Source organism: Physeter macrocephalus, chromosome 17 (genome assembly GCF_002837175.3).
Source record: "Physeter macrocephalus isolate SW-GA chromosome 17, ASM283717v5, whole genome shotgun sequence".
NCBI lineage: Eukaryota > Metazoa > Chordata > Mammalia > Artiodactyla > Physeteridae > Physeter > Physeter macrocephalus.
Genome location: NC_041230.1, coordinates 25443353 through 25469711, shown reverse-complemented (window position 1 = coordinate 25469711; position 26359 = coordinate 25443353). Strand labels below are relative to the sequence as shown.

The following is a 26359-nucleotide window of genomic DNA, read 5'->3' as shown; positions in this document are numbered from 1 at the left end:
TTTCATGAGAAAAATGTCAGGTGATATAACTATTTAATAATTAAAGTAATTCTTTTATTTTATTATCTTGTAGGTTTGGAATGAGGGATTTTTTCCTTTTACCTCCTATTTATTTCGAATTCCACTCAATTCCTTTGAATCCCGCCTATTCTCCAAAAGCCTCTACACTTCTTTCTACCCTATAGTAGTTTCTCCCTTACTTAAAACACATTACCAATTGATTGTTCTTTGATTATTTCAGTTACGTTAAGGCTTTTCTTAGCTATACTACATGTTCCTAAAGAGTAAGAACTTTCTTTTATTTTTTTATATTTCTATAGTATGTGTATGTTTACATTCTCTAATATATACATGTATATATATGTATATTAACACACACTGACTCTAAATGTCTAAAATAAAAATGTGTTTTCTATGTTTTTTCCTGATCAAAGATAGAAGTACATAGAAGTACATCCCACATTTCCATATCTGGTTCAACAGATGAGATGGAATGATCTTCAAGCGCCATCAGGAAAATTTTATTTTATTTTTTTTTAAAGATTTTTTTAATGTGGACCATTTTTTTAAAGTCTTTATTGAACTTGTTACAATACTGATTCTGTTTTATGTTTTGGTTTTTTGGCCCTGAGGCATGTGGGATCTTAGTTCCAAGACCAGGGATTGAACCCGCACCCCCTGCATTGGAAGGTGAAGTTTTAACCACTGGACTGCCAGGGAAGTCCCTGGAAAATTCTACTTTAGATTTCTGTATTTCAAACATAGAAAACTCCCCCAAATATTTACTTTCAGGTATGATATATCAGAAATATAATCAAAATTTTTTTCAATAATTATTTACTAATGTTGGAGAACTTGAAGGTTAAGAGCATGCACTTTGAAATCGTAGTTTCAAAGATCTGAAGCTTGATTTCACCATTTACCTATCTGTGGGACACTAGGCAAATTACTTGATAGCTTCCTTGCCTGTAAAAACAGGGATATTACAATAGCTAGTTCTATTGTTGTTGTGAATTAAGTGGGATAATACATGTCTGAGCACAGCCTTTAACACACAATAATTTCTCAACTAATGGTAACTATATCTAACTGTGATATGCCAGGTACTTTCCTAGGTTCTAGGATTTGAAGATAGAGTGGACACGGTTCCCAACCTTAACACATCATTGTTAGAATATGATCCCAGCTAAAATGCTAAAGAGGAAGTTAGCACAAGATGTAATGTGAAGACAAAGGGAGAAATCCTTATGTTTACTGAAGAGTAGAGGAGGCTTTACAGAAAAGGTAAAGTTTGAGATAGGGAACTGAATGATGAAAGAGAGTCCAACAAGTAATGAAAAGAAAAGCTAGGGTACATTGCAGAAGAATGAGAATAAGCAATGATAAGAGCATGTCAGGAACACACAAAGTACTACAGGAGGAGATGGGTCAAGATCACAGAAGACCTTATATTACATGCAAGGACTTAATGTTTTAGTTTAAGCTCAGCTTTAAGCTCTACATGGCAGGAATTTAAAAGAAATCTGTCTAGTTCACGACTGACAACAAGTGGCACTGAGATATTTCTGAATAAATGAAAAAAATAAACCAATTGGAAGATGTAAGAATTTTAAACATTCTAGGGATGTAAACAGCATGGTGACTATAGTTAATAATACTGAATTATATATTTGAAAGTTGCTGAGTACATCTTAAAAAGTTCTCACCACAAGAAAAAAATATATAACTATGTGAGGTGATAAGATGTTAACTAAACTTATTGTGGTAATAGTTTCACAATATATACACACAAGAAATCATTATGTTGTATACCTTAAACGAATACACTGTGATATGTCAATTACATCTCAATAAAACTGGGGGGAAAGAGAATTTTAAACAAGGGAGCAATGCAACCAGAAGGAAGTGAAGTGCAAGTCAGGGAAACCAGCGATAAGACTGACAATTCAGGTGAGAGAGATGAAGAGTGAAATATAGGGCCATGGTAGTGTGGGTGAAGAGGGAAAGAAAGATACAATTTTTCATTTTGAAAGCAGAAACAACAGGACTTGGTTATTGACTGGATGGTGAGAGGTGAGAAAAAAATTCTAGAATGATTTATCCCCAGGGTACTCTCATATTGGTTTGATCGCCACCTTCAACAGGATAATGGTAATTCTTACTTGATATCTCACTTGCATTTTTCTGAGTATGTGAAATAAATATGAGCAAACATATAGCTTATGTTGGAACTGGGAAATCAGAGGAAGTACAAAAAGATACTCTGAAACAACAATAAGGAACCAACCATAGTTATACGCTATTCCCTCTCCCTGCTTTCACTGGTCATTTCCTCAGTCTTCTGGCCCCTCTTCCTTTACTGTGGTTTCCCTCCTAAAATAAAAATCTCCCTTGAGGTCGTATCTACTATTAGATACCACATGATCATCCTCCTCCTTATCCACAGTTCTCAAAGAAGTCATCTAATACTGTTTCTTTCATTCTTCAACCCACTATAATCTGAAGTCTTAAAACTACTTTTCATATTCATAGCTTCCATTTATTCAGTGTTTACTGGGTCAGCCTCTGCTGGTTTTACATGTGTTCTCTCTCATGGTCATACAACTCTGACAGGCAAATTTTATAAGAAGAGGAAATTGAGGCTTAGAGAAATTAAATTACTTGTTTAAAGTCATACCACAGTAAGAATTGAAATAGAAATTAAATATGCCTCAGTAAACTCCTAATGTTTCTGAACTCCTAATGTCTAAGGCCACAAATGACCCCTGTAATGCCAAATCCCACGGAAATTCTAAAAATTTTATCTACCAACACATAACTAATCACTTTTGCCTTATCTGCACCCTTGGATTCATGACACAACATTCTTCTGGTTCTCACTAAACTTCTTTGGCTCTTCTTCTCTTAGTATGTTGATTTTCAGCAAGATTCAGTTTGTTCTGCCAGTCCCTTAAACTTTGGTATTTCTCAAATTTCTGCCTTCTTCCCTCTCTATATACTATTCCAGGAAATTTAATCTATTCTTAACAACCACTTAGAAGTTGAAGATTCTCAAATCTCATATCTCCAGTTCAGACCATTCCCCAAACTTCAGATTCACTCAATAAACCAACCATTTATTGGACACATCAGTATGGATATCCCACAGACATTAAAATCTCAAAATGGCCCCAAATGCAATCCCTCACTTTTCCTAAAACTAATAGTGTACTAATATTACAGTATAATGTACATTCAAAAACGTGCACACATCAAGAGAGTACATACAGCTCAGTGAATTTTCTCAAACTGAACATAAATATATAGCCAGATCTTAGATCAAGAAACAAGACATTACTGGTTTCCCAAAAGTCTCCTGTCATGCTTTCTCTTCAAGTAACAACCTCCTCCTAAGGGTAACCATTATGCTGCTTGTGGTTATTTAATATAACCTAAAGTACTTGTGCAGATGATTTTCAGTGGCAAGGTAAGGAATAACTCAAAGTAAACTGATTGGTAGAAATAGTTTTCATGCACTCCCCCATTTGCAATCCATCTCCAAACCTAAATGCATATTTTAGACTAGTTTGTAGATGAGGACAACACTAGTGACAGGAAAGTTCAGTTACTTAAATAACAATTTCCTATGAAATACAGATCAAGGTTTGTTAATACCCATCAATATACTGATTAAAAAGGAATTTTCTCAGTGTTTGGTAAGCTAAATAAATTCTGTATACATATTCTGATATGGTATATGTGTGGCTGCTTCAAGACTCAAATCCCACTGAATAAAACTTCAATGAAATCAGAAGCAGGGATATTTAATTTTTTTTGTATTTATGACTATGAAGAGGTTGCACTTTTCCTTTCTAGTAGTATAAAGTAATTAAATGAAAACTCTCTAAGGACAGTGGACTAAGCTGCTTAAACAATATTTTTATAAATAAACATTGCCTAAGTACTAGGTTCTACCAAAGCAATCTTAAACACTCACCCTTTTTGGTGGAGGTGGGTAGGTTAGATATAAACGTTTCCTATAATACCTTAGATAAACCTTCATTATATTATTTGAAAATTGTACTTAAAACAAAAAAAGAGGGACTTCCCTGGTGGCTCAGTGGTTAAGAATCTGCCTGCTAATGCAGGGGACACGGGTTTGAGCTCTGGTCCGGGAAGATCCCACATGCTGTGGAGCAACTAAACCCGTGTGCCACAACTACTGAACCTGTGCTCTAGAGCCCGTGAGCCACAACTACTGAGCCTGCGTGCCACAACTACTGAAGCCTGCCTGCCGGCCTAGAGCCCGTGCTCCGCAACAAGAGAAGCCACCACAATGGGAAGCCCGTGCACCGCAACGAAGAGTAGCCCTCGCTCGCCAAAACTAGAGAAAGCCCGTGCGCAGCAACGAAGACCCAACGCAACCAAAAATAAATAAATCAATCTTAAAAAAAGACCTCAAATCTTATTTTTCATATATTCTGCATTTTCTTCCAATATTTTCCTATAGGCCTGGAGTAGCATCTTATTTCATAAACTCATTAACTATCCTTAACCCATGCAAAAATATTTTTCAAATTGTAACTTTGTAAGAGCTATTTCAAATGTAATAGTTTCCTACTAAACTTGAAATCCAAAATATTTACATATGCCCATTCTGTTCAAAAAAGGTACATTTCCATTGTAGGAAAAAAGTTGATTCTAAAACTTGAAGTCATTCTTGACTGACATAATTCTGAGTTAAAAAATACACACACACACACACACATACATACACATACACATACTATGGTTACTTACATAGAACATTGATTCTTGGAAACAATGAAGTCATATCAGTTTATTATATGTTCTAAAATGGTATATAAGTGAAACTACAAAGAACAAACATTTGGTTGGTATTGATCAGTAATTCCTAAATTTGTGAGGCAGGCGTCATTAGAAGCTTGTTTGTTAAAAATACAGATTCTAGATGAGAAAAATAAGACAAAACCCAAATTGAGAAACATTCTACAAAATAACTGGCTAGTATGCTTCAAAGTTGAAAGTGTCATTAAAGACAAAGACTGAAGAATTATTCCAAAATGGAGGAGTGTAAGGAGATATGACAACAAAATGAAATGTAGGATCCTTAACCGGATCCTGGCTTCCAAAAATGGAACAACTAACACAATTTGCATGAGGTCTGTAAATCAGTTAACAGAATTGTGTAAGTGTTTACTTGCTGATTTTGATCATTGTGCTTAGGTTACATAAGATATTAACATTTGAGGAAGCTGCGTGAAGAGCCTAAGGGAACTCTGACCTATTTTTGCAAGTGTGAGACTAGTTCAAAATAAAAACTAACCAAACCAAACCAAACCCCAGATTTGTAGGTTCCAACTCCAGAATTCTTATCTAGTAAGTGGGATCCCAATCAGACTTTTAAAAAATTCTCACCAGGTTTGGGAACCACTGGCTCAAAACAATTAGTGAAGAAAACTCTAGGGAAAAATATTCAGGATAATAAAACTATTCTATGCTTATAGAACATTTAAAATTTCAAAGTGCTTTTGTCTATAATATCTCAGTTGATCCTCACAGGCGAGGCAGACATTGGTCCCACCAAACTAACAGGGAAACTTTAGCCCTGAAAGATAGAACAAACTGCCAAAATCACAAGTCCAGTAAAAGACAATAAAGGTCTCTTTACTCCTACTCTACTGTTTCCAACATATCTTACTGATTTTAAAATAAAATGACACTATACTTCAACCAGTCAATAGATATTTAATATCAATAAATATAGTCTAACGAATAAAGAGAATTATGAAACTACATTATCTTTAAAAAATCATTAAGGTTAAAGTTTATTGACTTTTGAACAACCAGAAATTTCTATTGCCTCTACAATGACAAATGATAGCCATAAATGTTATCTGAAGGAAATCAGATGATCCAAAAGTAGAAGAAATAAGATAATTTCAGCTCAGTAAAATACCCAATTACCAAAGAGCATTCCATTCTTCCATCATGAATTACAAGTTTACTATATTAAACTAAAATAAAATTCTAAAATAAAATTTCATTATACGTACATTCTACAAATAAATTGATCGTTTGCTATTCTTGGAAATATCACAGAGTAAAGCAATAAAATAATACAGACTGTATTAATAATAAAGGCTTTATGCAAATTTTGTTTTTTAAAACATGAAAGGGATCTGTTATCAATGTTAGCGAACTGCAGCAACAGATATTCAGGCATGTAAATGAACTAAATATTAAAACATAACTTATTTCAGACAGCAAAGGGCAATTTCAAACTAAGTATAAGTATAAATTTGAAATGTTAATTCATTTGACAAGTACAGGCACTAGAAAACTTCAGTGTTTATACTTGACGTTTATATTTGATTTTCAGATGTAATTTATGCACTCATCTAAATCCCGCCCACGTTACCCATGGAGGCTGTGTAACAAGCTGCATTCTACACAATGTCAATCTGCAGTTGCCCCCTGTAGATTCTCTCACTGTAATAACTGGATAAACAATGAATCTTATCCAATTAGTCCATTTGTTGTAATTAATACATCTAATTCATCATAAGTAAAGAAAACATGCAAAAATACTATTTTACATTATAATTTTTTTCTCTTTGCAAGCCCAGTGAAATGCACTGGGGTTGTTTTTAAAGCCATCAAATATATATGTGTGTATTTTTTTTTTTTAGAAGAAGAAACACATTTAACTTGATGCAATCACTCCAGTTTAAAGTTCAATTCAAGACTCTAGCTTAAACTCATCTGGAAAAAACAAGTTTTAAAGTGGTTCTTTAGTTTAGTTAATCCTTAAATTTGTGAAAGCAGCATTGTATTGTAAATTTTTGGTAACTTGGATTATAAATCAATTCCTGTTTAGCGAATTCCCTGGTGGTCCAGTGGTTAGGTCTCCGTGCTTCCACTGCAGGGGGCACGGGTTCAGTCCCTGGTCAAGGAACTAAGATCCCGCATGCCGGGTGTCGCAGCCAAAAAATAAAATAAAATAAAGTCAAATCAATCAATCAATCACTTCCTGTTTAAGACTGGACGTCATTTTTTTTCAAAAAGTTTAATTCACTGAGTTGTTTCATATAGCCACTAAGGTGAAGTATTAGCTAAGTATTAATCATAATCAGTATATTTATCAGCACAGTTTAATTTTTATTCTTTAAAAAACATATTTCTTCTTTTTAAAAAAAGAAAACGACGTTTATGCTTAAAAATACTGACAAAATAGGAAAATTAAAATCAAATACTTTACTTCAGTGTCCTAAGATACACATTTTACCCACATGTTAACATCTATGAAACAAACATTCATCTAACAAACAAAGATATGCCATAGTTTTAACTGGCAATATATTTTTTTCTTTCTTACTGACATATAAAATAATGGTGTGTCTTATAATCAATGACATTTTAGATTCAATGAAATAACAGCACATGATTTGCTAATGATAAACCTTACTAATACATCTTATGTAAAGGTATACATCTTAAAAATAGACCTGTAGGGCTTCCCTGGTGGCGCAGTGGTTGAGAATCCGCCTGCCGATGCAGGGGACACGGGTTCGTGCCCCGGTCCGGGAAGATCCCACATGCTGCGGAGCGGCTGGGCCTGTGAGCCATGGCCGCTGAGCCTGTGCTCCGCAACGGGAGAGGCCACAGCAGTGAGAGGCCCGCGTACCACAAAAAAAAAAAAAAAGTAAAAAAAAATAGACCTGTAAATCTTAATTAAATTCATAATAATACATAATGTATATATCAATTCTTTCTGCAGATGAATATGTTTCAGATTTTTACTGACTTTAAGTTTAGATGTAAGGAGTGAAATCAATAAAACATTTTATCTTCTTGGCATTTAAAAATTACAGAACTTCCATAGAGACTACTAATGGCATGATTAATAATTAAAATATATATAATAAATTTATACCATATATTTTTCAAAGTGCTTTTTTATCATATGCCAAAAACAATTAATTAATTAATACATTTATATTTTATCCAAACAGATACTAAATTCTTATTATTTTGAATACTTGCAATCAGGGTCTCATCTGTTACTTTATTAACATGGACTATAAAGTGATTATTCCCAATTTCTGATGATTCATCTTATTTTCCCTTCAGACTTTGTTCATATTATTTTTCCCTTACATTATTATTTAGATGTGTCTCTCTCTAGACATACATGTGGACATACATGTTCGTTTTGTTTAAAAACACACACATATCTATGTATACACATGATGGTAGGTAATTAATAAATGCTATTTTGCTTCTTCCTTCTTGAGGGTTCAGAATGACTATCGCAAAGAAGGGCACAATATAATTTCCAGATCTAATTTAATGTTTTACTGTTTTTCTTTATAACATGACACCCTTAATTCCAACTTGATTTGATATTTCCTAATTTAGATGTTTTCTGCTTTATCTAAAGAGAAAAGCTACTTCTAGCACCTGATAACTCCCATTCTTGTAACAAACAGAAAGAATAATTATGAATAATACAAAAAAGTATTTTTTACTTTTAATCATGAACTACCTTTACTGATTAAATTTACAGGGCCACAAGAGCATTTTAAAGTGTCAAAGGCATTCTACTTGTCAGTCTGATAATCTAATGCACGAAGTAAATTATAACTAACATGGAAACATAGTTTACATGTCAAAGTTATAAAACATAAATCTAAAAATGCTTCAATCAAATCATGTGATATTTTATAACATAATCTAAAACCAAAGAGAGCCGAATAAGAAAATTCTACCAGAAGTCTTAGAATGAATTTATTTTAGAATTTAACTCTCTACTATTACTAAACCATTAGTTTTGTCCCTGTGATTTAATGAAGGATTAGCTTGCCACTTCTAATCTTGATTTAACAAATCAAACACAACCATTTGGCATCATTTAATATTTAATCTTCCATTCATTCATTCATTCCATAAAATTCATTCCCTCCCATTCATGGAGCATCTATTATGTACCGACCATTATTAAAGAAATACCTGCTCTTCTACTTGAAAGGCAGCTTGTTAGAACCTGACTACCAAGATCATGAAAAACGTCAAAATAGAAGAAGGCTGTTTCCAGTCCTACCTCACTCTTCATTTTACACTGGCCATTTCCATTTCAACTTACACTCTTCCATAAAACCATGTAATTCCTTTCAAACTCCAAGCATATTTCAAAACAAAATTTACCTGTCCTAAATGCTACTCTAGCTAACCTGATAAACAGAGGCATTCTCTTATGAAAAAAAACAACAACAACATTAATAGGTTAACCTATTATCCTTCTTACCAGGTAGCAACTGTTTGTTTTCATTTGTCTGCTTGATTTTTAAATTCATCTCATTAGGAACAGGGCCTTAATGGAAAGAGAACTTAGGCAGATAGGTGAGAGTTTAGGCTTGAAGGAAGGGGCATGGCTCCTGGCCTTGGCTTTTTCCTTAAATAGCTATATGTTATTTATGTTTTCAGAAAATAATGGCTAACATTATTAACAGGTATTGTTCTATATGCTTTAAGTGTTATTAAATCATTTCATCCTCAAAGTAACACTATAAGGCAAGCGCTATCATTATCCTCATTTTATGTCTGAGGAAACTAAAACTTGGAGAGGTTAAGTATTTGTCCAAGGTCACACTGCTTGTGACAAAGGGGGAATTTGAATAAGTGCAACTGGTTCCAAAGTCATAGAACTTAACCACATTATCATACTGCATGCCCAATCTAACTCACCGAATTGTTGTAAAGATTAAATGAGACTATATTAAAGTCTCTGAAAAGGACACTCTATTCCTTGTATTAAAAAAAATTAATCTATGAAAGTGACAGAAAAACTGAAAAGGTTTCAAGCACACTAGCAAGCAGAGGCCAGGCAGTATTGGTTTTCTTCAGATTAGTATTCCTAGATTATATCACATCACATATGTGGATTAAATAAACACCAACTCTGACTATATATCAACCATAACTTATTGTCTACAAATCTAGTTACTTTTGAAATTTATATTTCACATTGCTCATGGTTAAGTTCCAACACACACACTCTCTTTAATTTTATCTGATATAAATCATCTGATATTAGCAAAAGTTCAATTCTTCTAAAACTCATAGAAAAACAAAATCTTTACAAGAAAACATTTAATACATCATGAAATATTATTAATTAAAATGATGCAAGTAAACTTAATATTTAAATGATGCTTCTTCGCAGAAAAATTAAAAATGGTAAATTCAAAATTCTAAAATGTAGTGGCTTATTGGAAAGCACAGTAATGAAATATTTCAAGTGACCAATATAGAACTCTAGACTGTATATGAATTTTATTTCCAACCATGCTTTTTCCTCCAACATGATAATAATCTTTGGTTGTCTGATAAAGATGATCAAGAAACTGTTTCACTCCAACAGCTTAATAATATATGGGCAAGCTTCACTTTTACTTGCCTGCAACTTATAAATTCCTCTATCAAAAAGTCATCCACTCTCAACAAGTTTTTTTCTGTCAATTACTTAATACCTCGCCATGGAAATATGTTTCCAATACAATTCTCACCTCTTTTCTCAAGAATGCTATCTCTAAAAACAAATACTAAATTGATCATGCTGTGCAATATTAAAATAACTTATTGTTAATAATCTACCTATTCCTAACAAAAATACAAATATCACAAAATACGTCAGACACTCTACTGTATTACTATTCCCTACATATTAATCCACATTTTTCAAAAATCCATGTTTCTCTATTACAATTTAATTATTTCTAATTTCCCCTTATATATTGTTTTTTCTTGAACCAGGTTCACTTCTGTTATCTTTTGCCTCTAGTTATCTCCCCCACCACCAATTTAAACTTACTGTAACTCTTGAGGGTTCTCTACCTATTTTCTCTTATTTTATGCATTATTTTTAAATACCCTTTCAAATGGTACCACTACTCTGCCTATATCTCTGTACAAGTTAAAACTGGAAAATTTTAATAACAGTAACTTTTAATACATTAAAGGATTAAATATGGGGTTTCCTAAATTAAAACTAGATAAAATATTGAAAAAATAAGATACTTTCATACCAAAACGTTTAAATTAAAAAGGAGCAGAAATCTAACCTTCAAATTTTATCTTAGCTATCTGCAAATGAAATGCAAAATCAATAATATTAATTATTTCTCTATTATAGCAAGAGAGCCCATGTTATTTAATGGTTTGGACTGAAAGGCATCAGGACCTAATGATATAACTCAGTTTGGTGGTTGCATTGAAAATGCTGTGAATTAATTGTTTACAAAACTGTGTTAGTTCTAAATATGTATATAATATATAAATAATTGTGTAAGCAAATGAAGATTTTTATAATAAGGGAATTTTTCCTAAAACAGATTAAATACTTTATCTAAAATTTCATATAAAGCCTTCAAAAATAACCAAATATTCCTGCAAAACCTATTCTAAACTATGTTGGCCTTAGATTATTTTTACCCTTGTATGCAAAACAAACATACATATAAAACAAATAATAACACTTATTATATTCTATTTTTTGAAAATGTATTAGGTAAGTAGTCAAATAAAAATACCTAGGATTAATATCCCCTCCTAAAGCAATTCTTTGTCCTTATAATTCTCTTGGAGCATTAATCCTCACTTGGCCTCTTTATTACATAAAGTAAATCAGAAAGACTGTAAGGGAGGAAGTCTGTAAGAGCCGAGAGCTGCTTATTGTTGATTTAAACGGTCTTAGTTTTCTTGCCATTCCATTTAGTTCAATGTTGTGGGTTTATGAGAAAATATTATATTTCATGCTTCCAAACTATAAGGTGCCCAATGAAGTACAACTAAGAGGTAAAGAAATCTTATAAAAAATTCAAGGCATTTTTTAAATAAAGTACATTAGGAACTGGCACAGCAATATGGGTTTCGTTTTGTTTTTCCTTTTCCTGTTTTATATATAAAATGTTCTCCTATTTTAAATTCCTTCTACTAACATTAATATACAAAAAAGTATATTCATAGATAAGTAAAATCTAGTAAATTCTGGAATATTACCTAATTCATTCAAAAAGGCAGTAAGATACACACAGTATCTAACAACTTAAAACTCCAAAGTGGGAGTAAACACATCATATGCAAATCAAAAGTAGATTAGACAGGCTGAACTTTACAAAAACTTCAAAGGAAGAAGATTTAATTCTTAACCAACTTACCCAATTTTTGTCTTCTCTTTTAACTTAGAACAAGTTTTTGTTTTTTTGCTCTCTTTGTCCTTTGGTTTAGATTTCATCCTTCTACCTTTCTTTTCCTCTTTTCCTTCAACTGAAGCACTAGGAAAGTTTTCAGGGCTCATTACTCGTGGAATATTGCGTTCCCCACGCTCCTTTGCTTTTGCTATGGCCTCTGATATTATACGATTAGCCTTTTCTTGCTTGCTTTCTGAGTCCACCTTTTTTCTCTGCTTCTTCTCGGACATGATCTTCACCTGGGTATTCTGCAACTTAGTATATGTCCCAGGACCATCACTCTTCTTGGAAGATGGAGGCTAGAAAAGTCAAAATAATTTTTATACAACATACCAAAGTACATTTAAACAACATAAATAACCAAAAATTTAGAAATTAAGCTTTAAGAAGTAAAATACATAAGCAAATATGAGTGCTACAAACAAATTTAAAATTAAAACATTTTGCTGATCTAGAAACTAGTTTAGGTATAAAATAAAAAGCTCAACTACTGCTTTTAAAAGTGAAAGTTAAAGAAGGATAATATAGATTCATTGATATTTTCATAGCATTCTTGATTAGTTGATTCAAACTTTGTCCTATAAATATAGCTAATTCAAATTTGGTCATGTAAATATTCTGGGCATTTGGAATAAGTCTCTTCTTTCCTCTTCATTCCGGAACTCTGAAAATTATTAATAAATTTTAAATAGCAATTTTAATTTAGAATGACTACTCCCCATAGTTTATTATGATTTTTAGAAAAACAAAGCCTCTCTGCTTTATAAGAAACTGGAATGAGAACCTGAATTCATTTAAATCATTTTAATGTGCAATCTATGCAGCAATGTAGCTAGTTAGTCAACAGACATTCCCATACTTAAAATTAGAGAAAGTTTTAGTTTTTCTGTGAAAGAGTTAAATGAGGATTTTTTTTCTCTTTCTGTATCATAATATTTTGCTCAAGCAATTCTGGAAAAAAACAAGTTCTAGTTTTACGTTAAAATTATTAATATTTTAGCAATATCACAGGAAGCAGATCAACAGCATTTTAAAAAGAATATCCTCTTCAAACACGCATTCATCCCATATTCTTAGATCACAGTTTTGTTACGTTCTTACCCGTAAACATGCCTCTGACTACAGCAAGGGAAAAAACCACCAGGAATTTCCAAACACATTTTCATGCTAGTTCCAGTGTGCTTCACTGGATATCTTTTCTATACCTGCCTCATCAAAGGTTTCATAGCAGTGCTGCAGCACTGGGAAAGGAGGGAGGGTTTAGAATCGCTCACTAAAATGCCACCTTAAGGCCTACAGGCTATAACAAATAACCAAGACGCGAGAAAACAGCAACAAGCTCAAGATGGCGATGCAGTACGACTCCGCAGCAGCAGCCAGTAATAAGGAAGGTTATTCAATCCCATTAGCCTTTTAGCCCAAAGAACCCCTCCTCCTCCCACTCATTCAGGCTTTCACTTACCCTTCCTCTTGGCCTCTTCACTGAAGACATTTTTGGCGTCAGACAAAGGCTTGCCCTCTGCTTTTTCACCACCCCAGGCAGTGCTCAAGAAAAAAGCATTGAAAGAAGATTCCTAAATGGCCTATTTAGCAAGCTGCAACCAAGAGATGCACAACCCTCCACAAATACACATTGTGATGTATCAACACATTTCTGCCTTGGCAAGTTTATATCCACTGTTCATTCTATTTAGATATGAAAAAGACTGTAAACCCGTCCTAAAAAGCTGAGTTTCCTCAATAGCTGTAAGCAGATAGCCAGATTCCAACAAAGCACAGAAAGAAATGAATGCACAAAGCATCAAAATGCATCAGCATGAATATTAGAGATGTCGTTAAAAATACTGACTCCTTCTGAGGAAGTAGGCCAGCAGATGGTGCTACCAGTTATTATTCCATTAGACTCTGCAATTTAACCCCCAATGGACTGTTCTTCCCTCCATGTAACACATTAACTCTCACTCTACCATTTCCTGTAGTAAAGTTTTAAAAAATATACGTAAAAACCTGATTTTAAAAAATCATCTGAAAATGAAAACTGTAGTAAAATGGCTTTATGTAGCTATCAATATTAAAAAAACAATTCCAATGCCATTTTTACCAGAGAAAAATACTTTTCTCCGTGATACTCTAAAATATTTAAAACATAAACACATCTGAAGACGAGCAAAGGGTTAAAGAGGAGGTCATGCAAATGAACCCATAACAAGTGACTTTAAGAAATTAGATAAGGTTTCTTATTATTCTTCTAACAAAAAGCTAACAATGTCATTTTAAAAATAGAGAAATGAAACTATTTTCATTTAAATTCCAAAAAGAAGCTTAAGATTTTGCAATGAACACATAAGAGCTGTCTATAAAAAAATAACTAACCATAGTTAAATTATTTCCTTACTTAAACCTGAATAAATACATTAATTTATTTTCCTAACATAAAAAAACTCCTAAACATTCCTGACCTTTACTCCTCACATTCTATTTCAACTCAACTGTTAAGATAAAATTTTAGTTTTAGTCCCTTGCTAAAAATAAATAAGTAGCAAGTCCTCCTGAATTTGATCATTATATACCTAGACTTTTCATCTATAAAATATTGAGACTATTTTAGTAAGCAATGACCTTAAATACCTAAAACAAAATTCTCATTGCCTCAAAATTCACGTTTACCTCTTCCATTAATACCATTTTTTAAAAATTGGTCTTGGCAAGTCATCTGATATCTGTATTAAAGAACCTGTTTTTAGTTTTTTCCTTTCAGGCATCAAAGGTCTCAAAATGGAGCAACATTATATAAACAGTGTCCTAGAAAGACCAATCTAAAGAACAGGAGAGGAAATTAAAGGCATAGGCCCACTAATGCAAGAAAAGGATCTTACTGACCTGGAGGTCATCTATGTAAAAATCATAATAACCAATAATAAGGGCTAACACTTACCAAGTGCTTATTAGGTGATAGGCACTATTCTAAGCATTTTACATGTAATAATTAATTTAATCCTGAATAATAGGGTAATAGTGATAATGGGGAGGAGTAACAAATGGGAGAGATATTCTTACAGCAGAATTGCAAAATGATAGAACAGACCTAAGCGCACAAGTTTTTAAAATAATAATAATAATAATAATAGCTAACACTTACTTATTCCCTACTATGTTCTAGGCACTATTCCTATTATGACATATACATGAACAACGTGGATTTAAACTGCGTGGGTCCACTTACATGCATATTTCTTTCAATAATAAATACTACAGTGCTACATAATTCACAGTTGGTTTCATCCAAGGATGTGGAACCACAAATATGGAGGAATCAAGAACTACAAATATGGAAGAATCACATATATGGAAAACTGACTATAAATTATACTTGGATCTTTCAATGAATCTCTAATCCTGCATTGTTCAAGGGTCAACTGTATATTAACTCAATTAATCTTAAAAACAACCCCGTGAGATATGTACTACTGTTACCCTCATTTTATAGCTAAGGATACTAAGGCATAGAGAAATAACTTGCCCAAGATCACACGGCTACTGAAAAATGGGGTAGGGATTAAGAGGCAAAGAGCCTCATAATGGAAACCGTGCTCTTAACCACTGTATTATACCATATTTGGTTCAAATATCATAACTTACAGAGATTAATTTGAACACAAAAGAAAGTAAATGACTTTCTCAAAATCTCAGAGATACTAGTAAGGAAGCAAGAACAAAATTTAGTTTTTTTCAGTGCCCTTTCCAAAAGGTAGAAATCAACTAGATATGGGTGGGTTTCGGCTGAAGAGCAGGAAGAGTCAATACTTGCTTTCTAGACCAAGTACTGGTACAGGAGGAGATAAAAGAAATGTTGAGAAAGGGTATGTATGTGCGCATGATAAGTTTAATTCTTTCCACACTGAGTTTGAAATGAAAAGTTTGAGTAACTGGAAATTTTGGACTGGATCCTTGGTCAGAGCTGGAATATAAGATTGTAGATTCTCTTGCTGTTTTCTTTGAATACCCTTAACTCACTGACACTATCCACAGAAACTAGGATGATTTCCAAAATATCTCACTTCCCCTTAAAGCTTTTCAATAGATTCCATTACTTGATTCAAAAATCCCAATTATTTAACAATAAATCTTAACAGTAGACAATCAAATATTTGTGATCAAATCTTTCTTCTACTATTAGGATATAATATTTTAAATCTATATTCCCACAGAACATCAACACTGAGGTATTAACTAACTAATCATTTTTAATGTAGGTGATTTCCCAATTTACACATAGACACAAACATACAAAAGGGTAGTTAATAGTAACTTTTCTCAATGTTACAATTTTTCTCTTTTTCACCTACATAAGCAGTCAACAAATTCTGTCCAATCTACTTAATTGTGTTTTATTTTGTTTTCTTCCTCTCAGTCCCAACAGCTCCTGCTGTATTAATTCCCACTTGTTATGGTTACATTATAGTGATGAAGGAAAATATCCTTATCTGTAGGAAATACATCAAGTCATTGGGGGTGATGGAACATCCGGTTTGCAATCTACTCTCCAATTCTTTACAAAGTAAAAGAACTTCTTTGTATTTCATTTGTGATTTCTCTGTATGTTTGTCACAATTTCAAAACTCAACTTTTAAAATAAAGGCAGGGACTTCCCAGGCAGCCCAGCGGTTAAGACTTCGCCTTCCAATGCAGGGGGTGCGGGTTCAATCCCTGGCGGAGGAGCTAAGATCCCACATGCCTCATGGCCAAAAAACCAAAACAAAACAGAAGCAATGTTGTAACAAATTCAATAAAGACTTTAAAAATGGTCCACATCAAAAAAAAATCTTAAAAAAAATAAATACATAAAGGCAAAGGCCTTGCTCCCCAAGGAACTATATGCTAAATGAGAAAAAAAAAAAACGTAAAAGAAAAGAAGGCACGTATATTAATAACATATCCAAATATTTATAAGAAAAACAAGTCATAGCAAAACATAAAGATGGTATCATATGTGATGTATCAATTATTTTGATAGCAACTAGAAGAATATATGAAAGACCCTGGATGTCATATTTCCATACTAGAGAAACTCAGGGATTTATGGTATGAGTGTTTTTCAAACCATAGGTCATGATCTAATAACAAGTCATGATATAAATTTAGTGGGTTCAGACTAGCACTAAAGAAATGAAATATAATAGAATGAAAAAGAGTGGTACCTAACCTTTATGAATGCTACCTCTTAAAAATTAGATAGTTTTAATACCATGGTTACTCCTCTTTTCCTTCATGAGAGAAAGAAGCAAAGAGATTTGAGTAAGAAATTAGAGGCATTAAAACCAGAATGGGGACTCAGTTCTGCCTCCTCTTGGTGGAATAATTTTCCCACATACCTACCCACTCACACTGGGGAATTCATCCATTTCAAATATTTTAGCTGTATACAAATAATTTAAAAATTTGAATCACTAGTGTGTAGACCTGAATGGAAATCATAAATTTTCAAAAAGAAGGGAAGAATGATCACATGGCTACCATACATCTACTATAGAGCACAGGTTCTACTATTAGGGAAAATTATAAAAAATTTAAAGTTCTACTTCACACATTTTTAAAACAATATGAAGGAATAAAAAGTCTCAAATAATAAAACAGATACAATTCCTTAGTAATAATAAAACACAGAACAAAGAATTTTCAACAACATACATAAAACTGTATTATAGCTAAAAATCTTCCAACTTTTCTCAGGAGAGATAACTCTCAGGCTTCAGACCTGGGGGACTAGGTGGATGGAACTTGCAATGGAAGAGAATACAAAACAGAATAGAGGTAGCAAGCCTTGAGCAAGAATGAGTTTTACTGCCTAGAGAGACAAGCAGAATAAGAGAAGAGAACCATTAGTGAAAACCCAAAACATCAAGTTTTAAAAGCTAGCAGATGAAGAGGAGTTAAAGAAGGAAAACAGAAAGAAACTACAAAAATGGTAAGGTGAGCATCAGGAAAGAGTGGTGTCATGGAAGCCAAGAGGAAAGAATAAAAAGCTCTGCCATCAAAAGGAAGGTAAATATCTGAGAGTAATTTGATATTATAAAGCTAACTTAGAAAGCATTTTAGTTCTGTTGAATTGTTTATAGTAAGCCAGTATGCTAGTTTTTAACATCTTTATTTTAGGAAGAATCATATAATTATGTACTTAAATATTCAAATTAGATAGCTAGTGGGAAGCAGCCGCATAGCACAGGGAGATCAGCTCCGGTGCTTTGTGACCACCTAGAAGGGTGGGATACGGAGGGCGGGAGGGAGAGGCAAGAGGGAGGAGATATGGGGATATATGTATATGTACAGCTGATTCACTTTGTTATACAGCAGAAACTAACACACCATTGTAAAGCAATTATACTCCAATAAAGATTTTTTAAAAATATTCAAATTAAACCAACCTCTAAAAAAAATAAATTTGTAGTTAATTTTAGTAATACATGTCAAACATTAGTGGTAACTTCTTTTGCATTTATTGCATAAAACATTTTTTTCCACAAGGCACCAATAAAGACTTGCTTTTAAAGAGAAGAAAAGGAGGAAAAATTGATCCAAATTATTATCTGTCAAAGTCTTCTGAGTTTTACCCTTAGATTTGTTTTCAGAGTTTTTGATGTATCTGAAGCAATTATTTTATTTCACTTTTTTCACATTGTGAACTCACATGTTCACAAATTAAAAGGCTTATTTTCATTTTGTGACTTGTACTAGTATACAGGTTTCCACTTTTAGCTAATGATGACATTCTTTTTTTTCTAAATATTGAATTTTACACTGATAAGGTAATACTATGAAAATTATTCCCTCTATTTTAATCATCCACATAGCAGTTCAGGCAAATAGTAGATATTCATAAAAGTTGTTTTTTTTAAAAATAAACATTTATTATGTGACTACAGGAAATACACAGAGAGAAGAATACATTAGAGGATACCATGGGAATGTAATCAGCAAAATCCAGAATGTGCGAAACTCCAAAGAAAAATGACTGTTTCTTCAGCAAAGAAACAATAAGAAACAAAACAAAGAAGGGTAATCATAGATCAAAAGAGGCTTAAGACTAAATGTGATGCCAAAATTTAAAAAAAAAGAAAAAAGAAAAGACACTTAAAATTCATATCAATTGAATGCAATACATGGCCCTTGTTTTGACATAGACCTGAACAAGTCTGTAAGACTACATTTATTAATACTAGGGAACTTTAGCTTTGATTGGGTATTTGATTATGAAGGAATTACAGTTATTTTTTAAGTGTGAAACTAATTTTGCAATTGTGTTTTAAAGCTAAAACCTTTGTCTTTTAGATATACAAATTGAAATATTTACAGATAAAGTGATATATGAAATATTTACAGATAAAGTGATATGATTAAGGTGTGTTTCAAAATAGTCCCTGAAGGGAATAATAGTCCCTGTATGATAGTCAGAGGGTCGTATAGATGAAAAACAATTGCCTATAAACTGATGTCTGTCGTAGCTGGGTGATGGCTACTCTACTTCTGTGTACACTTGAAATATTATATAATAAAGAAATTTAAACTGTTATATTCTGGGTATAACAGGTAGTTTGGCATGACAAGAAAACTAGATTCATGTGGAAGAATGATAAGCAATAAAGACAGAAAGGTAATGGGTCAGATTATCAAAAGTGTTATAAGTTATGCTAAAATATCTGGACTTCATGCTAAAGTGAACTGGGGAATCAGTAAGTGATTACATACAGAGAGGTAACAGGATCAGATTTTTAGATTTAAGGCTGCTAACTGGTTTCAATAAAAATACCCAGGGCTTCCCTGGTGGCGCAGTGGTTGAGAGTCCGCCTGCCGATGCAGGGGATGCGGGTTCGTGCCCCGGTCCGGGAAGATCCCACATGCCGCGGAGCGGCTAGGCCCGTGAGCCATGGCCGCTGAGCCTGCGCGTCCGGAGCCTGTGCTCCGCAACAGGAGAGGCCACACAGTGAGAGGCCCATGTACTGCAAAAAAAAAAAAAAAAACCCCAAATACTTCATGGAAACTTTTTTATTTACAAAAAGGCCATATATGATATAAAAACAAGTAATATTGAACCTATTTTATATTAGTTTGTGTTGCTTTCTCAATGCTGTACTTTCAAAACTTCATCTTTTGTTTCCAAACAAATCAAAAGTGTATTTTAAAAACATTAAACCACAAAATCTCACGAAGTTCCCTACTTACTGACAACATTAAATATACTGAATTCATCAGTCCATAAATTACTAACCACACTAAAAGCTGTTCTCAGCGTAATGTTGTGATTAAAGGAAAGGGCTTTGGACTCAGCCAGCCCTGGGTTCCATCATCTGTAAAATGGAGATAATAATAGTGTCTACCTTCTAGGGCTGTTGTGAGACCTAACAGATAATGCTTGTAAAGTGCTTAGTATGGTATCTGGTATACAAATACTCAGAAGTGCTAGGTACTATTGTTATTGCTGTAATGTGATATTGTGCCCACCTCTGTGCATCATCATATCAGGGGATACAATGATGTCAGTATGTCTTATAACTGGTACTGTTACCTTTAAAATATTTTACTTTATTTTATTTTTTATTTTTGGCTGCGTTGGGTCTTCGTTGCTGTGCACGGACTTTCTCTAGTTGTGTCGAGCGGAGGCTGCTCATTGTTCTGGTGTGCAGGCTTCTCACTGCGGTGGCTTCTCTTGTTGCGGAGCACTGACTCTAGGCCCGCAGACTTCAATAGTTGTGGCTCGCGGGCTCTAGAGTGCAGGCGCAGTAGTTGTGGCGCACGGGCTTAGCTGCTCCATGGCATGTGGGATCTTCCCGGACCACAGCTCAAACCCATGTCCCCTGCATTGGCAGGCAGATACTTAACCACTGTGCCACCAGGGAAGCCGGTACTGTTATCTTTGATCCCTTGGTTAGAGTAATGTCTGCCATTACTCTCTGCTATAAATTTCTCCTTTTATAATTAACAAGTATCTTATCACACTATGCAAATATCTTGTTCTCATATATATCTGCCTAGTAATTTTAGCATACATTGATGGTTCCTGCCTATAACAACTATTATTTGGTTATTCACCTAATGGAAATTTTTTTTTTTTAAGAACTTATTTATTTATTTATTTTATTTTTTTGTGGTACGCGGGCCTCCCTCTGCTGTGGCCTCTCCCATTGCGGAGCACAGGCTCCGGACGCGCAGGCCCAGCGGCCATGGCTCACGGGCCCAGCCGCTCCGCGGCATGTGGGATCCTCCCAGACCGGGGCGCGAACCCGGTTCCCCTGCATCGGCAGGCGGACGCGCAACCACTGCGCCACCAGGGAAGCCCCTGGAAATTTTTTATTTCCATCATTCCTTCCACATTTTCTACTGGAATTCTAAACAAAAGTTGCCTCTTCTCCTTATTTATTCATTCAGTCATTCATTTATTCATTCAATTATTTATACTGGTATAGCCTCATAGATATTTATTTTATTCTATGGGTTATAATCTGATACTATGATTATTTGTTATTCAGATTGTCCCAGCTTTCACCATATAGAGCTCCTTCAAGTTGGTTCCTGAACCCTGTTTACCACCATCATATTTTGAACACTTCCTTACTTTCTGGCACTGTAAGATATTCCAGGTTCATGGTAAGAATAGTTTAACGGAGTGGTTGAGGCGGAAGCCATATTATAGTAGATTAAGAAGTAAATGGGAAGAAAGGAAGTAGATAGAGTGTTAAACACTTTTCCTAAATAAATGAAGGGAAAATGGCAGGCTACCGTGGAATTAGAAACTTGAGTATGTTTACTGGCTATAGAAAAGAAGTCAGTAGACTGGCTTGAATACATGAGAGAGAAAGGAAAGCTAGAGAGTGAGTTTTTATCACAAGTAGAAAATTTAAAGCATTTTCCATGTAACAATTCAAAATTACCACACCACCAATAAAAAATTAAAATATTGTATATAAATATCACTCAGGTAAATAATATGAACTTCCCATAGCACCTTTTCTAAAATGCTTCTTAGGGGAAAAAATTTTTTTTAAAGACTTCTTGAATATGTTAATTCAAAAACCATCTTCCTTCACAAAAGTTTCCACAATTTCTGGTGTATTTTTAAGTTTGACTTCAAAATATTCCTATTAATCAAATTATTAAAATTAATCAAATATTAATTACTCCTAACTGCAGATGAAAGAGTTGCTATTATCCATTTTCTTCAGATTAAGAGAGAGACTGGAGTGTGGCAGTGACAGTCTGACAAAACCAATAGGTGAAATACACTCTTAAAGTCTTGAGAAGACCTGATAAAGTAGAAGGGCAACAGTGTAAGCAAATTAACCAAACAGTTGCATAATTCAGTGGACAATGCTAACCATCATATTCTAAATTCTTTTGGCAATGTTTCCAAAAGTATTAATAAAACAAATACAAAGGAAAAAAACCTCTTCCTAGTCTTTTAAAGGGGAGATTGAGAGTTGGTTCTGTTGCAAGACACTGGTTTTTTGTATACAATGCATTATGAAAAATCAATTTTAATTTTCAGAATTCTGAGATTATATATAAAAAAACTATTTGAACACTCAAGTAATTACTAACATAAATAAAAATGATGTTAAGGGAAGGCTAATATAAATACATTTGCAATAAGGAAAAAATTTTAAATAAGGTATTTGAACTTGATTTACAGTTTTAGGCAAAAGAAAATCAAATACTGAAAAGTAGCTATATATGAAAAGTCAAAAGCATTTTAGAAATCACAAAATATACTTAACTTCATCATATTAAAATTTCATCTTGCAGAATGCAAAGGAAGTAATGAGAGACACTGCATCTCTGGATGTAACTCTGACCATAAGAAAAAAAGTTATTTGTGGAAGTAGAAATGATGGGAATTACATGAAAAAACTAAACATGACCTTCTGGTGTCCATGACAGGTCTAGGCATAGTAGTTGTGTGTCATAAATGTAGGCCTTTTGAAGTTAAAGAAAAAAAAGTATCATCATATGGCCTGAAACTTACAAAAGCATAGACAGATCAATAAACTCAGGAAATATAGTTCAACAAGTCAGGACTCAAAAATAAAATTCCAACAATTCAATAAGAAATGATTCTAACAACAACAAATGTAGTGTATCTAAAAATATTGGGTGCAACCTTACAGATTTCAAAAAGTAGAATACAAAAGACAGATTTAAGAAGAATATGAGAGGGGCACTGACCTGTAACAATAGTGCTGGGAAGTCCACAATGAGTTAAGGAGTGTGTAACTCCAGTGGTGGGTCTGAACCTGGGGGTCGTCATGCTACATTTTTTTTAAGAATAGGAAGAGGCAAACCTATGCATGTCAACTGAGCTCTTCCAAAATTTGTACAACAGAATCTTCTTCCTCAGCTTGTGCTAAACCGCTCCAAACGAATATTTTCAGTTTAAATTTGTGAACTGGTGCCATCTGGTCAATCTTCTGGGTTCCTACTAGCCTTTCACTTGAGCTTAAAATCTCTTCAGCAACCCTACCATTAGTTCTTAATTAGCGTCCCTCTTAGATATACAAAAAAAATGCTGATTTAAAAAAAAAATCTTATGAGGCTGAATCTATAAATGGGTATTCTTGTGTGCAGGCGTGCACACACACACACACACACACACACACACACACACACACACACACACTCCTACCTACTTAAAAAAAAAAAGTACATGCCTTAACAGCAGCTCATGTGAAAAATACCAGAGAATTTTAGCTCACTGTAAACTAAATGAGTGTATGGTGTAGTGAGCTTGCCAAAAAACAAATGCAATCTTACATTGCACAAACAGAAATGTGGTATAAGGAACAAGGGAGGTGATAATTACAGTATACTCTAGTCTCACCAAGAGAAATGTATTGTTTTGGGTTTAAGAGGAATACAAACTAGATCACTCATTCAAGACATATTATTTGAGTACATACTACCTGCCAGACAGATTGTTATAAGTACTGGGAATAAAACAGTAAACAAGACAAAGTCCCTGCTTTAATGGAGCTAACATTTTAGAGAAGGAGATGAACAAAAAGGAAAAAAACAAACAAACAAACCCATCAGGTAAGGGTAATGGCTATGCAAAGAATGAAAATAGGATGATGTGATTAAAAGTGATAGGGTGACTATTTTATTTATTTTTGTGTGTGTGTGTGTGTTATACGGGCCTCCCTCTGCTGCGGCCTCTCCCGTTGCGGAGCACAGGCTCCGGACGCGCAGGCTCAACGGCCATGGCTCACGGGCCCAGCTGCTCCGCAGCATGTGGGATCCTCCCAGACCGGGGCGCGAACCCGGTTCCCCTGCATCGGCAGGCGGACGCGCAACCACTGCGCCACCAGGGAAGCCCAGGGTGACTATTTTAAAATGAACTCAAGGGAAGTCTAACTGAGGAGGCCACTTACACTGAAATCTGAATGAAAAGAAAGAACTAGCAATGTAAAGATGTGATGAAAGATTAATCAAATTATTCTAAGCAGCCTTGAGAGATCAGCAACAAAGCACAAAGACCAACATACTGGTTTTTATATCTTAATAAGAAGTTTCCCTACTGGATAACATTTGCACCAACTACACTATACTTCCCAGTCTATACATCTGGAGACTACTCCATGGAAGTGCACCTCAATTCCTCTTCAGATCTTATCTGTTCAGGTCCTACAGTTTTAAGCTGGTTCCTTCTAGTAATGAGCCATCACTATTCTCGATGGTCTGATTTTCTAGGTCAGTGTTTTTTAACTATGAACTAAAATCTCATTACAAGCCATCAGTTCAGTGGATAGCCATTAACTTTCTTTATAAATGAAGTAGATTAGTGTTTTGAGAAGCACTGGTTACATCTTAATACATACACACCCCTACATATATACATTCATAAACATTTAAAAACACATCTATGCTGGTTCCCAGACAAAAACTTTGAAAAACACTGCTCTAAGAGGTTAATGAATACTTCCATGTCATTTCATAGGAGAGTTCAATCCAGACTCTTATTTAGGGTTGGAGGGCTTTGAGTCACCTGGTATTACTCAACCTGGAGGATGGGATCAACCACATTGGGCAATCAATTAATCAATCAGTTACACCTATTTAATGGAGCACCAATAAAAACTCTGACACTGAAGCTCAAGTGACATCCCTGATTAAAATACCCCCATGCATACTGTCATGCATCAATGCTCGGACCTGATTCCAAGGAGAGAGCTTTGTGTTGAAACCCTCTGAGACTGCCCTATGCATCCCTTCTTTGGCTAAATTTCACCTGTAACCTCCTCTGTAATAAACTGTAACCACAAGTATAATCGTTTTCAGTGAGTTCTGCTAGCCTATTATTGAAACTAAGGGTCGTTCTGGGAACCTCCAGAATTTGTAGTTGGTGTCAGAAGTGAGGGCAGTCTTGGGACTGTGTTAGCTTTGCAGTTTGGCTATCTCTTGAGTAATACTCTCCAGTGAAAACAAAAAGTTTAATGAGAAAATGAGAGATCTTAATCCGATAACTATCTTCAAATGTTAGCCAACTGCAAAGATTTTCAAGTTTTTGTGAGATGTATAAAACTAAGACTGCAATGATTCCATTCTACTGAAGGCCTATCTATAGGAAATCTGGACTGAGAAAACTGCTTCCTTAAATATTCCTATGCAAAATCTTAAAAACAAAAATCTGTATACAGGAAAATATCCAAATAACAAGAAACTGGGTAAAGAATACACTAGACCTAGCTGTACTATTTTTCACAATTGCATACAAATCTGCAATTATCTCAAAATAAAAAAGTTTAATTTAAAAAAAAAAAAGAAGAAAGCTTAGGCCTTTCCTGAGCTCAGAGACAGTCTCCTTCTGGCCTTGAAGAAATGAGCTGCTATGAGTTCTACAGCTACAAGGAAATGAATTCTGCTGACGATCCCATCAGCCTAGATGAGGGCTGTGAGTCTCCGATGAGATCACAGCCCCACTGGACTCGCTGGATGCAGTCTTGTGAGATCCCAAGCAGAGAATCCAGCTAAGCTGTGCCTAGACACTTGACCCAAGGAAACTATGAGATAATAAATGGATGCTGTTTTAAGCTACTAAATATATGGTTAATTTGGCACTACAT

At 34.2% G+C, this 26359-nt stretch overlaps 1 protein-coding gene across 20 annotated transcripts in view; it reads right to left on the bottom strand.

Annotated features, from left to right (window-relative positions):
- CHD9 (chromodomain helicase DNA binding protein 9) overlaps positions 1 to 26359 on the bottom strand; it is a 246200-nt gene that overhangs the window by 106571 nt on the left and 113270 nt on the right. For 17 of the 20 annotated variants that reach the window (XM_028477706.2, XM_028477708.2, XM_028477707.2 and 14 more), the window contains one exon: positions 12219 to 12550. In XM_028477706.2, coding sequence (XP_028333507.1) covers positions 12219 to 12550 — 332 coding nt within the window. Of the gene's footprint in view, positions 1 to 12218; positions 12551 to 13352; positions 13580 to 13713; positions 13836 to 26359 lie in introns of those variants that run through there. The other 3 variants (XM_028477712.2, XM_024124923.3, XM_024124925.3) reach the window with 3 other exon arrangements.